This window comes from Nomia melanderi, chromosome 6 (assembly GCF_051020985.1).
Source record: "Nomia melanderi isolate GNS246 chromosome 6, iyNomMela1, whole genome shotgun sequence".
NCBI lineage: Eukaryota > Metazoa > Arthropoda > Insecta > Hymenoptera > Halictidae > Nomia > Nomia melanderi.
In genome coordinates this window covers 2,494,179-2,508,395 of record NC_135004.1, presented here as the reverse complement: position 1 = coordinate 2,508,395, position 14,217 = coordinate 2,494,179, and the positions used below count along the sequence as shown (strand labels likewise).

Here is a 14,217-nt window from a genome sequence, read left to right as displayed (position 1 = left end):
AAGCACAAGAACAGAACTTTGCCTCCAAATAATCACCGCACCGCGGATTTTCATGCACTTCTGATCAACCTAAAAAATACAAACAGCAAAAAATGCATACAAAACGATTAATATAACTATTAAACTAACGAGAAAATAATTTCGGTATTATTTCTATTCCTCGGACACTACACTTAAAGATCTAAATTCCCATAAGAACCTCCAATAATCGCTTCGACAAAAATATCTTCTAATGCGTAGCAACATACCATAATCTTATCGCGTTTATCAATCAATTAAACGCTATGATCGATAGCCGCTTTCGGGATCCGAACACGGATTTATTCCAGGGGTGGAAAGTGTATCGGTCGTACAAGGTCACGTTCCCCGTGAACCGAGGGGAAACAATTAATCTGCGTTGCTCTTAAGAGCGTGGAAACCTGGTGGCAGGGGCCGTGTAGGTCGGAAAGAAACGGCCGAGAAATGGCCGAAGATGGAAGGAACGTGTCTCCGGTGGAAGGGTGGGTGGTTTCACTGGAGCGGAGCGCCGCCACCCACTGCCATATTTCAGGTGCCGCGTAATCTCGTTTACGCGGCAGCCCCTGCGCAAACGTTTCAAGAATACTTGAAGAAAAATTCTGTAAAGCTTCTATCTAGCCGTCGAGTAAGACGAGCGAACCCCCGGGGGTGGAAATTAAAGGATGTCGTTCTCAACCCTTGCTCGGTTCAGCCGCGGATTAAATCGCGATATCGTCCTTATTGCACGATTCGCGGCCGGGTCCGGATGAATGCGGGGTAAACGACGATTTCAACGACTCCGCGAACGTGTTTGTCTCGTAACAAGCGTCGTTTATTGAAATGCACGAATACTTTCGACGAATCAACCCCCTTGAATTATAATATAAGGGCTGAGTTACGGTGAAGATTTTAAATTAAATTTAAGAAACGTTGCTTTCCTTTCTCCTGAACAGAGCGAAGTATCGTCTTTTTGTTATCTGACATTTAATATTTAGAGTAAATGTAGATTTTCGAGGAATATAGATTTTAGTTTTTTTTCTTTTTTTTTCGTTTTTAATAGTAGTTCGTTGAAAATGATCATTGACGTGGTTTCCAGTCTCTTGGTTCAGCTGAATTTTAAGTGCAAATCAATTGCGAATGATTGAAAGATGTATATTTCTGTAATTCGAAGCAATTAAGGGAAGTACTGTTAATTATTTGTACGATGATCCTCAGGGAAGTGTGTCAAAACGCGCAAATAAAATCCATCGTCGGAGCTCCCTCGTCAGCCGACAACATTAATCGAGCAAACAGTTAACGCGTTGCAAATTTCCAGTTTCTTCTCGATTGGCCCAATTAGACAATTTATTCTGTTTCCCAATTAAACAGGCTCATCGAAGCTCGAACCGGGTTTTCTTGGGCTCAAGAATCCGTAAATAAATTAATAGGTGACGGGAGGGAAAATCTCATCGGACGGATACAGTTCTCGCGGTGGCGACGAGTTAATTCGTCCCCTCCACTTAACAGTTTTAAGAAATACGGGAAGAGTGGTCGTAACCTCGAACTGGGTCGAAATAAAAAAAAATACTGATAAGAGGGTTGAAAGAGCCGAGCGAGAACCTTTCGAGCGCCAGTCGCGTTTCGACACTCGTCGCGCGACGATCACGATAAATCAACGCCGTGTCGTCGACAGCTCAAAACCGCGGAAGCAATGCATCGGTTTCCGCGAGCTTAAGAACCCGTCCTTTTTTTTTTCCTCTCTTTTTTCCCCTCCACGACTACCTCTGCCATGAAATTCTTTACCGATATATATTCGTGCATACTACCGGCTATATACGGGGTGTTTCGTCAGATCTGTTACATGCCGATAATGATTACGATATGGAGGTGAATGCTTTTTTATACTTTATCGTATAATGGGATCGTTAGTGCCATTAACACGTTGAATTCCGCGCGATTTCATGCAGCAAAATACACAAAATGGAAAAAATATAATATTAAAGAATTCGATTGAATAGCATTATTATCATTGCACGTTCATCTAGCTGAATATCGCCGTAGTAAGTAGCATTGCTTATAATACAGAAATCTTTCCAAATAATTATAGTTTAACTGAGTGAACCATAGTAACTCGATTTGGTTGGGGGGTCACCAGTGATATGTCATTCAACGTGTTAATCAACGAAAAATGTTTGCGACTGTTTTACTATAAATATGTAGAAAGTTTGAGGCAATTGTACAGTTAACAACACCGATGTTACAAGATAAATTGGAGAAGTGAGCTGTGTAGCGAGTGAACACTAGAATGTAGGGTGGGTGGAGTAAGGGAATTATTATTCCATTGATGAGATTATAAATGTAAGGATGCACAGTATGCAAATTTTGCTCGGTTTTAATTATTGAGTCCGATTAATATGATTTACTGAATTCCATTACGAACAGTGGTAACCCGCAAAACCAACATTAAAGTACAGTTTCCATGTTCGTTTTTAAACCGTGGAAAATCGATCTCTTCAGACGAATACTATTAGTAGACGGATAAAACGCGCAAGGAATCGAGAGAAGAATATTTAACTAAAATAAAGGTTTCGTTTCGCCGCGCGATAATGCTCGTATATACGTCCCCCAAATGACTGTACAGGAAACGTATCGGTTAAAATATCAAATTCTTCCACGTCTCGCTATTCTCCCGTCTTATTCCTAGCACATTATAATTTCTCTTAAACACTCAGACTATCACCACGATCGAAAAAAGAGAAACAATACCATAAATTCTATAGTCGATACGGAAATAATAGACTAATAATGTGAACCTTTAAAGACAATCAGCCCCAAATCCAAGTAATATATTCAATGAAAAAGTAGCATAAATGAATGTGATAAAGTATAAGGGAATCACATCTAAATTACCTCATTGCGAATCACACGAATGATGATGAACCATTTCTTTCCCGTCTCATTCGATATCGTATAATTGTCAATGAAACGAATCATTCCCTAAGAAAATAACTCAGACTATTTATCCTTCGAAAAACAACGCAACAATTCAAAATGGTAATATCGATATTGAGGAACTCTCAGTCGTCCCGTGTAGTACACTTCCGGTACCGTGTATACGCGCCGAAGATATCCGATGGCGCGCAACGGGCGATCGATCGACGCGGCTCGTTTAAAATTACCATGACTGCGAAAATACGAGACTCGCCCGGTAACGACTCGTGGAAACGCAGACCTGATCGTTTCTTCGACGCGGAATAAAAAGTGCAAGGGGTGGGTGGACGGGTGGGCGGGCGGTGTGCTCGAGTATTCTTCGTAAAACGGTCGGAAGCATCCTTCGACCGCGACTAATGGAACGAAAAGACGAGATTGAGAGAGCGAGCAAATGAACGAACCGAATTATCGATCGAAAAATTACGAAGACTGGTCTCGCTTAGTCGAAAACGTCTTTCTCCCCGTTCACCGGCGATAGAGCCGACCCCGAGAGCCCGTTCGATCCTCTCTTCACGTGCCATCTCATTTTTGCTTGTCTCTCTGTGTATTCCTTTCTTCTGTTCGCCGATTTTTTTTCTCTTTTCACCCCCTCCCTCTTCTTTTCGCTGGCAATTATTCGCCGATTAGAAGAGCAACGCGATGCGACTTTCAACGAGAACACGGGTTGCAAATAGGTCGAGGATTCTATGATACATTTGCGCCCTGAGAACGAATTTCTTCACGCTAGAGTTAATGGACAAATCGAAATGACCCGTTTTCTGCTTTTTTCTGGAGTTAGATGTTCAAAGGTAAGATGCTTCCTTGGAAACTGACTGAAGGTATTGGTACGATCATTCTCGAAATAGAGAATAATCGAAGTCTTGGCGAACACAGTGTTGCAATTTGGTAAAGGAAGTGCGAAAGAGTTGCATGTGAAACACTCGTTAGCCAGATCAGTCGACTTCACAATACAGAGAACAGCGAAAAGTGATGCGATAATATGTATCGATTTCGACAGTTCTTCTTTGAATCCGAAGTCAAATGAACATTACAGACATAAAGATTATAAAATCATAAGGTAGTGTATCTTTCGAGCAACCTTTATTATTATCGCAACTTTTGCGTGATCAAAGTCACCTTCATTATGCCTCAGTATTAAACCCAATAAGATATAAATCTATTTTCCATATAAAAACTCAAGACCAACCGTAAGCGTTGGCGATAAAATAAAATAATATTGAAACTGTAGTTACACAATTTGCCCGACGAGCTCATACGACAAACACATACCAGTGCTTCCAAAGCCTTCCCAGCAACCAATCCGAACCAAAGTACCACAATTCGATCTCAGTCACAGTCAAGCATGAATCCTCCCGAAATCCTCAAGCAATCCTTATCAAATTCGACCGGGAACCTCGAAGCCGCGCGTCACGCCACGAAAGCCCTCTCCCGCGTGATTTCCAAGAGAGAGAGAGGGAGAGAGGGGGGGGGGGGGAGTAAAAGGCAAAAGAGACGAGGAGATCGAGAGACGCTGTCGGCGAACAGCTGGCGGTTGCACGCGTATTTGCCGTCGGAGGAAACTTTTCAAAAGGTTTAAAGGCTAGAACCTTTGAAAGGATTGAAAGGGCGGTGTGTAGAAGGAGAAGAACGAGAAAGGGAACGAACGGGAGCGAAAGAGGGACGAAGGGAAGCGGCGGCGACGAGGGTGGAAGAGCGAGCGAGCGGCGCGGCGGCGGCTGCGGGTCTGCCGTGGTGCGTGTCACAGTTTACGGGAGCGTCGCGAGACCAGCGCCGATAGAACGGGGGCGGGTCGCCGCTCCGCGTCTCGTTAATTTTCGCCTTTCTCCGAAAGCCGTATCGCGGGGGGCTTTCGTTCGTTCGTTAGCCGACCGACGCGGATAATGCGGATTCCTATAAACTCGTCACGCGCCGCGGCCGGTATCGATAGAAGAATATCCTTTAATTAATGCGGCGCTCGCCGCGAATGCCACGTACGCGCCGTCAACCTGCTCCCTTTTCTTCCCTTTCTCCTCCTTCTTCCCTTCCTTTTTTTTCCTCATTTTTTTCGCGCGTACGCGACGCCGCGTTTTTTTAGACGATCGCGCGCTCGAAAGTCGAGAGAGCTCGCCCCCTTCCGGGATATGAACGGCCGTCCCCGCAGCATCGTCGACGGGAATCGTCGTTCGATTCCGAGCGAACGAGCACCTCGCCAGTTACGCGGATTTTTACGATCCCGGGAACCGTCGGGAACTTCGGAACCCGCACCCTCCTCCGACAGGCTCCGCAAGAGGAAGTTTCTTTCTTCGCTCGCGCCCTAGACCCGCGATTCCGCCTCTTTTCATGGCGAGGTTACTACTTACCGCCCTCTGGGGAAGGAATGTAGCGAGCCGCACGAGAAGAAAGGAATTTAGTGACAAGGCACTGGGCGCTGCAGATATTCTGGCCGTGAAATCGCTGGTACGGACTCCGTAGACACTGTTTTCGTCGGGGAAACACGCCGGAAGCAATAGAATCTTGGTTATCCGAATCATTTGTCGTTGAACGGATAGTGTGCGTGCGTGTCTGGTAGAAGTAGGATTTCAGCGAGAGCTCGGATATCGTTGACACGTCGTTATCAGTCGATTTTTAATTATTTCTTCGGGTTCTCCCACCTGTTGCTGAATAAATATTTTGCTCGGAATGTACCCGATATGAGGGGTGAATTCGATGAGAGAACATTTAGAGAGTGGGTTCGCGATATTCGACTTTTGGGATATTGAAATTCTCCGGTTTTCATTCGATTTTCTCTGTTCCCGTATTGTTTGTGACGGGAAGACGACGTTCCTCAGCGATAGGCAAGGAGAACGTCCTCTCGGCGACGCAGAGGAACGGTAAGCAGAAGGAGAAAGAGAGAGGAGAGGCTCTCTGGCAGGCAGGTTCCGTGTAAAACAGTCGCCGTTTAAAACTGTAAATAGCGTAACGAGGGCTCGTCTCGAATCGCGGAAAGAAGGACGCGATGAATATCATCTGTAATTCCGTTAATGGACCGCGCAGCGAAATTCGTCCTACAATCGTGAAAGAGAGCCCAGGCCGCGGCGGCGCGCCCGTCTCGCATTTAAATGTCACTCGAGGACCTGCTCCTCTCGACGTTTCTCTTTGCGCTCTCGCCAATTGACCCCGTCTATTAAACCTCCGATCCCGGGACGCTTCTGATGGAGCCGCGCTGGCTGCAACGCCTGGGTCTATTCCGACCCGTGTCCTCGACGTAACCTCCATTTTAATCACCACCGCTTCAGGGAATGGAAACCTCTGAATCGGAGGATGTAATTACATTTTGAATGTTCTTGTTGTCCGTTCTCAACCGTTCGCGAAATATTTCATGACATCTTCAACCGTCTGGTTTGAAAATTCGGATCCTCCTAACATGAATAATTGTTAGTGTAAAATGATACATGCTGGATATGATGCTAGAATTGATTCTATATGACGCTGGAAACGCATAAAAACTGACGAGCATTGATCGAAATAACATTCCTTGATAAATAGGCAAATGCTAACGAAGTAATCATAATTTTGTCTACAAAATATCATATTCCAATGTTTCAACTATTTAAATATCGATATTTCAACAATCATATTATATTCTTATATTATTATCAACAAATATTTATAATCAACCAAGTTATGTTAAAAAATTACTGTTACGAGTTGAATAAACTTGAACTTGGAGACACGATGGTAGCCTAACTCTGATCATTAATGCATCAGCACGATGGACACTTGTGCAGCTGTGACAGCCATTTGCATTCCGCCTCTGCCGGTAGCTATTTCTACGATCTTTTATCATTACCACCGGGCGGACATTTCCGTCGACCTTGCGCGCCGCTTCCGCTTCATCCCCCGCGTGTTTGCTCTGCCCTTCTGTCCGGCCTCTCGCTCGCTCCTGCGTTAACATTCGAGGAGAAAGGCCTTCGAGGGATTTGCCGAGACAGAGGGAGATCGCGGGTGCCTTATCTTGTCAACAAACAGTGTAACGCTTCCGCAAACTATTACGTACGCAAAGTATTTCCCATGTAGAGCTGGGGAGACCGTGAAAAGAACAGAGAATAGAGCCGACTGCTCTAATTAACTGGCTGCTAACGAATCAGGGGATAGAGTTGCACGATAGACGAAGTTTGCTAGAGATAGGCACACACATACGTTTCGAATCAAATGTAAAGTTTACGGTTGGTTTTGAGGATCACCTGAATATTCACATTTTCACCAGAGATGATTAACCTCTGTTGTCAACATTTACTCCCAGCATTAATTGAAGATAGGAATTACGAGGAACAAATTTAATATTTACTATCCGTAAAGAAGAATCGGGTTCGATCGTTTACACGGTATTTTATTAACCCTTGCCTCCTGGTTCCTTTCGCATTCACCGGAGTTATTCCATCATTAATAACTCGATAGAAGAGAAAGGTATACCGCTTTCACCGTGAACCTATGTTTACCCCGAATAACGTCGAATAACAGAAAAAAGCTAGTGCGTTTCAGCTGTGAAAAAATGAACGACATTCATATCCGTTGAATGAAATCCGAAACTTTCATCGCGAGTCTGACTCGCTGTTGTAAAACGAGTTCAAGGAACGCTAACTGTTAAAATAAAGGTTTCACGTTTCGAGCAAGAAATATTACCTTTTTCACGCGATAAAATTGAACGCGACTGCTTGCGGTCGATTTGCCCGATCGATCGATTGATTTCGTGTTGCCTGTTGCAGGTGAACGGGCAAGACGTATCGAATTCCAGTCACGAGGATGCGGTGCGTTGCTTTCAGTCGGCGCAGGAACCGATCATCGTGGAGGTCCTGCGACGGCAGCCTGGAGTGCAAGGACAGCGAGCCTGGAAGGAACAGCAAACGGAGAAAAACGAGACCGAGGAGAAGACCAGCGAGCCTAGCAAAAGGGAGCAAGGGATCCCAGCGTCGCCGATTTTGGTGTCGACCGCAGTGCAAACCGACTGGGCCGGCCTCCTAGAAGAAGAGGAACTGCTTCCGGAGCCTATCGGCGTCGACGAACAGACGAACGACAGCTTCGAGGATTTCCTTGCACACGACATCGACTTCGAGGTATCAAACAAGCTTCTCTTTACAAGGTTATATTGATCAATTACACGCCCGTTCAACGAATTAAGATCTTTTCTTTAATCATATTCATTGGCTAATATTCGTAGACCTATCCTAAATACTTTGGCAACGGAATTGCTCTATCATCTTCAATTCTTGGGAATTTTGATGAAAACCCATAGTTCCGAATATAAATGAAGTATCACGTGGCAGCTAACAAAAGGATTCTAACATGTTCAAGTACAGATTAAACATTCCAGCATTTTGTCTAAAAGTAACCTCATTTTTCTATCGAATACTTCCGAAGATCATGTTTTATCACGAAAATTCATGTTTCCTAGAACTCGAAGACGATAGAGCAATTCTGGCTCTCGAATTGGTGTTTGCTCCGCAAGAATCATTCGCCAAGTGCCACAGATCAAACAGCCTGTCAGACATTCTAACCGAACCCATACATAACCGTTCGAGTGTCTTCGTCTGTGGCATCCACGGTAGCTACATTATTTACGAAAACAACGGTAACCCGTGGTTGCAGGAAGTGACGCTACGGAAAACGGGCAGCGCGGAGAAACTGGGGCTCACGGTCTGCTACAGCTCCGGGTCCGGCAGCGAGGACGCAGACACGGAAGTTTATATCTCGGAAATAGTTCCTGAAAGTCTCGCGGCGCGCGACGGCCGGCTGCGGGAAGGCGACCAAATCCTGAGGGTGAGCTTGTGAATTATTACTGTGGTCCCGGGCCCCGGCCAGAGATATGAGAAGCTCTGTGTGCGGAACAACGCGGAATGAAACTCGCCACCCGAAACGCCACTAATCTTTTCTGCGTGCTCGGTTGGATCCCAGGGATTGAAAACAATTATGACGTTGGTTTGGCTTTCGAAAACAGTAAGAGAACTGAAAAATATTCGTAACTATCGATATAACTATTCTAGGTGTATTGGTTGTGAGTCATTTACCGGTTCCGTTTTTGCTGTCGGTTCTTTAAAACCGATGTCATTTAGACTCGACATCTATTTGAGAATGAAGCTACTGCTAGTTGAAGTCTAAAAGATTTTTCACAGACGAATATCGTATTAATAGTGATGATGAGTTGAACAATGCTCTCGCGTAGTTATAGTCAAGTAAGAAATGTTTTCGAGAGCAACTCACGATAGTTTTACTCTCAAGGAACAGCGTTATTTTCGTTTCTGCATCAATTATTACAATTTAAAATCGAATCATAACCGATATGGAATTGAAAGAAAAAAAAAACAGTTACGAGACACAGAACTGATAGAAAATCGAATAGTAACAGTTGTAAAACTAAATCGCTGTCGAAAATAACAGTTATGGAACAGGGAATCGATGCAGAATCGAAAAGTAACAGTTTGAAGCAGTTCTTTCCGGAACCGTTTCATTCCCTAGCGGATCCTCTCACGCGTGCAACCCGTTTCCTCCTCTGGCAACCGCCCATCCCTCGGATTATCATTTAGAGCGTAAGAAATTCGGAAGTAGCAGCACCGTCATCGACGTCGACGAATCGAACTACCGGGCTGATTCGATTACCGCGACGACGGGTAGCAAACGTTAGTGGCATCCGCCGACCGGCTCGCGTTTCCTGCACGCGATTTCCTTCCGACCTGCTACCCTTCTAATCTCGTTAGGCGGATTGTAATTACGGACAAAGTGGTCGACTTAAGGGAAATCGGATGGAAGAACGAGCGACGACCAGGATTTCTTCCCCTTGATCCGTCTTTCGCACCCGTGAACTCCTTCCGGGTGGGTCGTCCTACCGAACGACCCGGTCCACTGCGAACAGATGCACGGGTCGAGCGATATTGGCGCCAAATTTCATTTTATCAAGCACCGAATTTGCGGGCTGCTGCTGGAATTATGATCTTTATCGCGTGGAATGTGTGCAATGAACGTGGAACCTGATTTTCGGTTTATTCAATGCTAGGACTAGTAAATTTCTAATGATCAATGAACAATTACGGATTTCTTGTTTCGAAGTATCTTCGTTGTAACGGTTATCTATACGTGAGCGAGAATAATATTAACACTAGGTTTACGGAACGCGTTAACTTGACGCATGTTGCATTTTATAAACATCGTTCGGCAAACATTTACGTCGATTTCGATTGAGTTACACGAATATATATCCTAATTGTCTACTTTTGAACCACTAATTTCCAGAATCTCAATGAACGAATTTCAAGTTCATTTAGATCTTGGACATTGGAGGTTTAACCCTTTGCCACATATGAAGGTGAATTATACATCGAATGCTTAAAAAATAGAAAAAAGGAAACTATACATTGATCTCTTGTTATTCAAGTAATTAAGTCATTCGTTTGCAACTTAGTATTCCAAAGATGAGCATTTAATCTCGCTAAAATGTCGGCATTCGTCCACAAAGGGTTAATATGAAATGAATTTAGAGATGTTAATATGGCATGGAACATTCTCTTCATAACAAATATGCTTTAAACTGGTCATTTAAGATTTCTGGGAAATACTCGGACGAAATTTTAATGCGGCCGATTGAAAATCCGGATCATCGTTCTGTTCGTTTCAGGTAAACGGGAAAGACGTAGCCAACAAAGAGCAGACCGAGAACCTATTCGCTGAAACGAAGAATGCGGTGACCATCCTTGTCAGCCGGTGTCTCTACCAGGTGAGCTTTTCATACGAGCATCCGACTAGCCGTTAAGGTGAGATTATCTCGCCGCAGTTCAAACTAAATACACCACAAACCGTTTTCAGGACGACGAGTACGACGACAGGCGCACATACCGCCAGGTGAGTCACTCCTCTCTCGAAACTTCGATCTGTTATCCCTGTGGAGTAAAAGGTTAAACGTACAGTGTGTAACAAAAATGTGCGAGCAGTCGGGTTTCCAGTAGAAAAGCGATCGTGTGAAAGTAAATGCTTCATTTTACGCAACGGCATTAACGTTTGTTTGTACAATACAACGCGTGGGAAGAATAAAATATAGGCCACTCGACGATTGCATATTACAATTATAAGAAAATGCTGATTACTTTTCGAAATTGACCTTTCTTCTACTATAGCAATCGTTTTTCACGAATCAAAATCAACTATGTAATATCGAAGAGTATAAACAAAATCCTGTTTATATAAGAATTTATATAAACTGATCAGAAATTATGAAACTGAGGGGCAGGGAGGGAAACGATTTTCGATGAACCGCGGTATACTCGAAACACGGAAACCGAGGAACTTCCCCAAACAAATTAAAACACTTCGGTATCCTTTCTTCCCGGGGAACTTCAATCCTTCATCTCTATCGCGGACCCTCCAGGAATCGCTCGAATCCTTCACCCTTATCAAGATCGTTTCCCTATTCCGAAACTTTGATTCTCAATCCCGAAGTCAGTCGTCCCCCGACAACGGGATTACCCGTGAGCTCTGTGTTCAGGAGTCGCCGCCGCTGTCCCCGGACCACCTACCCTCGTACCAGAATAGCTTGATCGAGCAGCTGATCCGGCAGCAGCAGCAACAGACCGACGAGCGAACCAAGGAGACGGAGGAAAACACGTCGACGCTGAAGGCGCCGCCACCGATACCCTCCCACACGGCCCAACAGCAGCAACAACAGCAGCAGCAACAGCAACAACCTCTGCCGCTGAACGTGTTCTCCACGACGACGTCGTCGTCGACGTGTTCGTCCCAAACCTCGCAGAAATCTAGCAGGAATGCGTCCTCGCCGGCGCACTTGCCGGAGGAGCGCAAGCAATGGATGCAGGACACCCTGAAAGATTGCACGAAGAAGATCGAAGGGTTATGTGTGCGGGGACAACAGTCCACTCCTGTGAAGCTAACCGAGGCGTACGCGAGCCACGTCTGGAGCGAGACGGAACACATCTACGAGACCATACCGGAATCGGACAGCGAGCCGATCTACTCGTCCCCTTACGAACATCAGCATTGGACGCAGGCGAACCACGGCACAGCGACCACGTCGACGACCACCGCCACAACGACCACTCAACAGAACCAAGGGAACCAGACCAGGTGGCACTCCTCCTCGAAGAGCAACAGCTCCGGAGAGGAGAAGGACAGCTCCAGCGCGTACAACACCGGGGAGTCTTGCAACAGCAACCCCCTGACACTGGAACTTCACCAAGCCGAGAGGGACCATCATAGAAGCACGCTGGTCCTGTGCCCGCCGAAGACACCGACAATCTTGCAACAGCAACAGCAGCAGCAGCAACAGCAGCAGCAACAACAACAACAACAACAACAACAACAACAACAACAACAACAACAACAACAACAACAACAACAACAGCAGCAGCAGCAGCAGCAGCAGCAGCAAAGACTCGGCTGCACCTGCCCCGCGTCTACCAACAAACAAACTGCTATCAAGACCCAGCAGAACAGAAGAGGATCCAGCTCGTCTCATCATTACAGAGACCGCGGGGATCCCACTGCCGCGGCGCTGCCTGCAGACACCATGTACACAAACATGGCGAACCTCCAGCAGACGATGCTCCTCCAGCAACAGCTGTTCAAGCAGGCGTTGAACCGGCGACACTTGACCGCTGCCGTTGGCCAGAAGGAGAATACCGCGACCGCGAAGAAGTCAAAGTCGCACGGGAACTTCCAGGCACCGAATCTCACGCGGTATCAGTTCGTCGGTAGCCAACAAGTCTGCACCTCGACCAGCTGGGTCCCGCCAGAGGATAAGGGCACGAATGACGTGCAGATGGAGTGGAAGGTGAAGAGACGGGCTGACGGGACCAGATACATCGCGAGAAGGCCCGTCAGGAATCGGATCCTGAGGAACCGCGCGATCAAGATATCCGAGGAACGAGCCGGACACAGTACGGAAGACGACACCATGTCCGAGATAAAGGTAACGGTCTCGAGTTCCTCTTCGCGTAACCGCTTGCTCGACCGCGGCACACGTGCTTTTGGCTCCGATTGTTCTTCGCGGACCGCCGCGAAGTCGGTTTCAGCTTGCGTTCGTATTACAGCTTGATATACGATAGAGCAGTGATTCTCAATGCGACATCGTCGCTTGGAAGGTATTCCCGATGTTTAGGGTACGTCAAATGCCAACAGAGAAATTAGGGGACATTACAGCCCAAAACGATGGTAGCTAAATGGTTTTATAGGTATCTCTAGAACTCTTCTTTTCTCATTTTATTTTATTTTTATTCTATTTCTCACTTTTACATATGGGAAAGCTTTGGGAAAAATAGATTCTATCGTTAGCGGAAAGGTATGAATTACAGAATTTCGGTAAATTTCGAAAATTAAGGAAATTCTAGTGAATTTGGTTAGTTTAATATTCGCTGTCTAGATAATCCGTTTTTCTGGTTACAGGTGGGAAGGTACTGGACCAAGGAGGAACGCAAGAGGCAGTTGGAGCGTGCCCGCGAGCGCAAGCAAAGGCAGCAAGAGCTGATGTTGCAGCAGCAGCAACAACAACAGCTACAGTTACAGCAGACCAACGAGCTGCTGAATTGCGAGCACGGAGACGAGAAAACGAAGAAGTCCTTGAACATTCTGGAGCTGAGTCACAAGAAGATGGCCCGAAAGAAGAATACCTTAGATGACTTCACGACCGTGCAAGAAATGCTGGTCCACGGGAACAGAGTGGGCGGAGCCGGTGGGCCGGGTGCTGGAGGGAAGCTGATGGGTTTGCTCTCGGTAACTACGGTCTGAGCGAAGACACCGGAAGATCCGATCAAAATCCAAGACGCGTTTCCTCCTTCGTGGAACAATCTCGTCAGAGTCCAAAAAGATCTTGACGATTGTCAGTTGTTCGTCAACATTCGTCGAAGTTGTTTCTTCAGCTATCTGGACCGTATGAACTTTCTCTTCCGGGTCTTGTGCTCGGCATTGCTTCGAGGATGAAGCTGAACGAGATCGTTGGAAAATAATTGCAACCTATCCCGAACGATTGTAAATAGTTATTATATAATGACATGTATACATATGAATGTATGTAGATTATTTTACACGAGCCGAATCCTTTTCTGTGAACGATGAATAGAACGAGAGTACGCCTCTGTAGATATGTACAATAAATGTAACGATGTATAATCTCTGTGTAAATAGATCGGGATATCACGGCTTCTCGTTTCACTTCCTACGGACGATCCCAGACGCTAATTACGTAAGATATCACGTTTTAATCGTTGCACGCAATTGTCCCTAGAGTTATATCGA

At 45.7% G+C, this 14,217-nt stretch overlaps 1 protein-coding gene across 1 annotated transcript in view; it reads left to right on the top strand.

The window, feature by feature from the left end:
* Slip1 (SLo interacting protein 1) overlaps positions 1 to 14,091 on the top strand; it is a 128,335-nt gene extending 114,244 nt beyond the window's left edge. The window contains exons 2-7 of the mRNA XM_031977019.2: positions 7,692 to 8,039; positions 8,572 to 8,742; positions 10,592 to 10,690; positions 10,780 to 10,815; positions 11,456 to 12,895; positions 13,369 to 14,091. Of these exons, the coding sequence (XP_031832879.2) occupies positions 7,692 to 8,039; positions 8,572 to 8,742; positions 10,592 to 10,690; positions 10,780 to 10,815; positions 11,456 to 12,895; positions 13,369 to 13,710 (2,436 nt within the window). The 3' untranslated portion in view covers positions 13,711 to 14,091. The remainder of the gene's footprint in view (positions 1 to 7,691; positions 8,040 to 8,571; positions 8,743 to 10,591; positions 10,691 to 10,779; positions 10,816 to 11,455; positions 12,896 to 13,368) is intronic.
* The last annotated feature ends 126 nt before the right edge of the window (positions 14,092 to 14,217 follow it).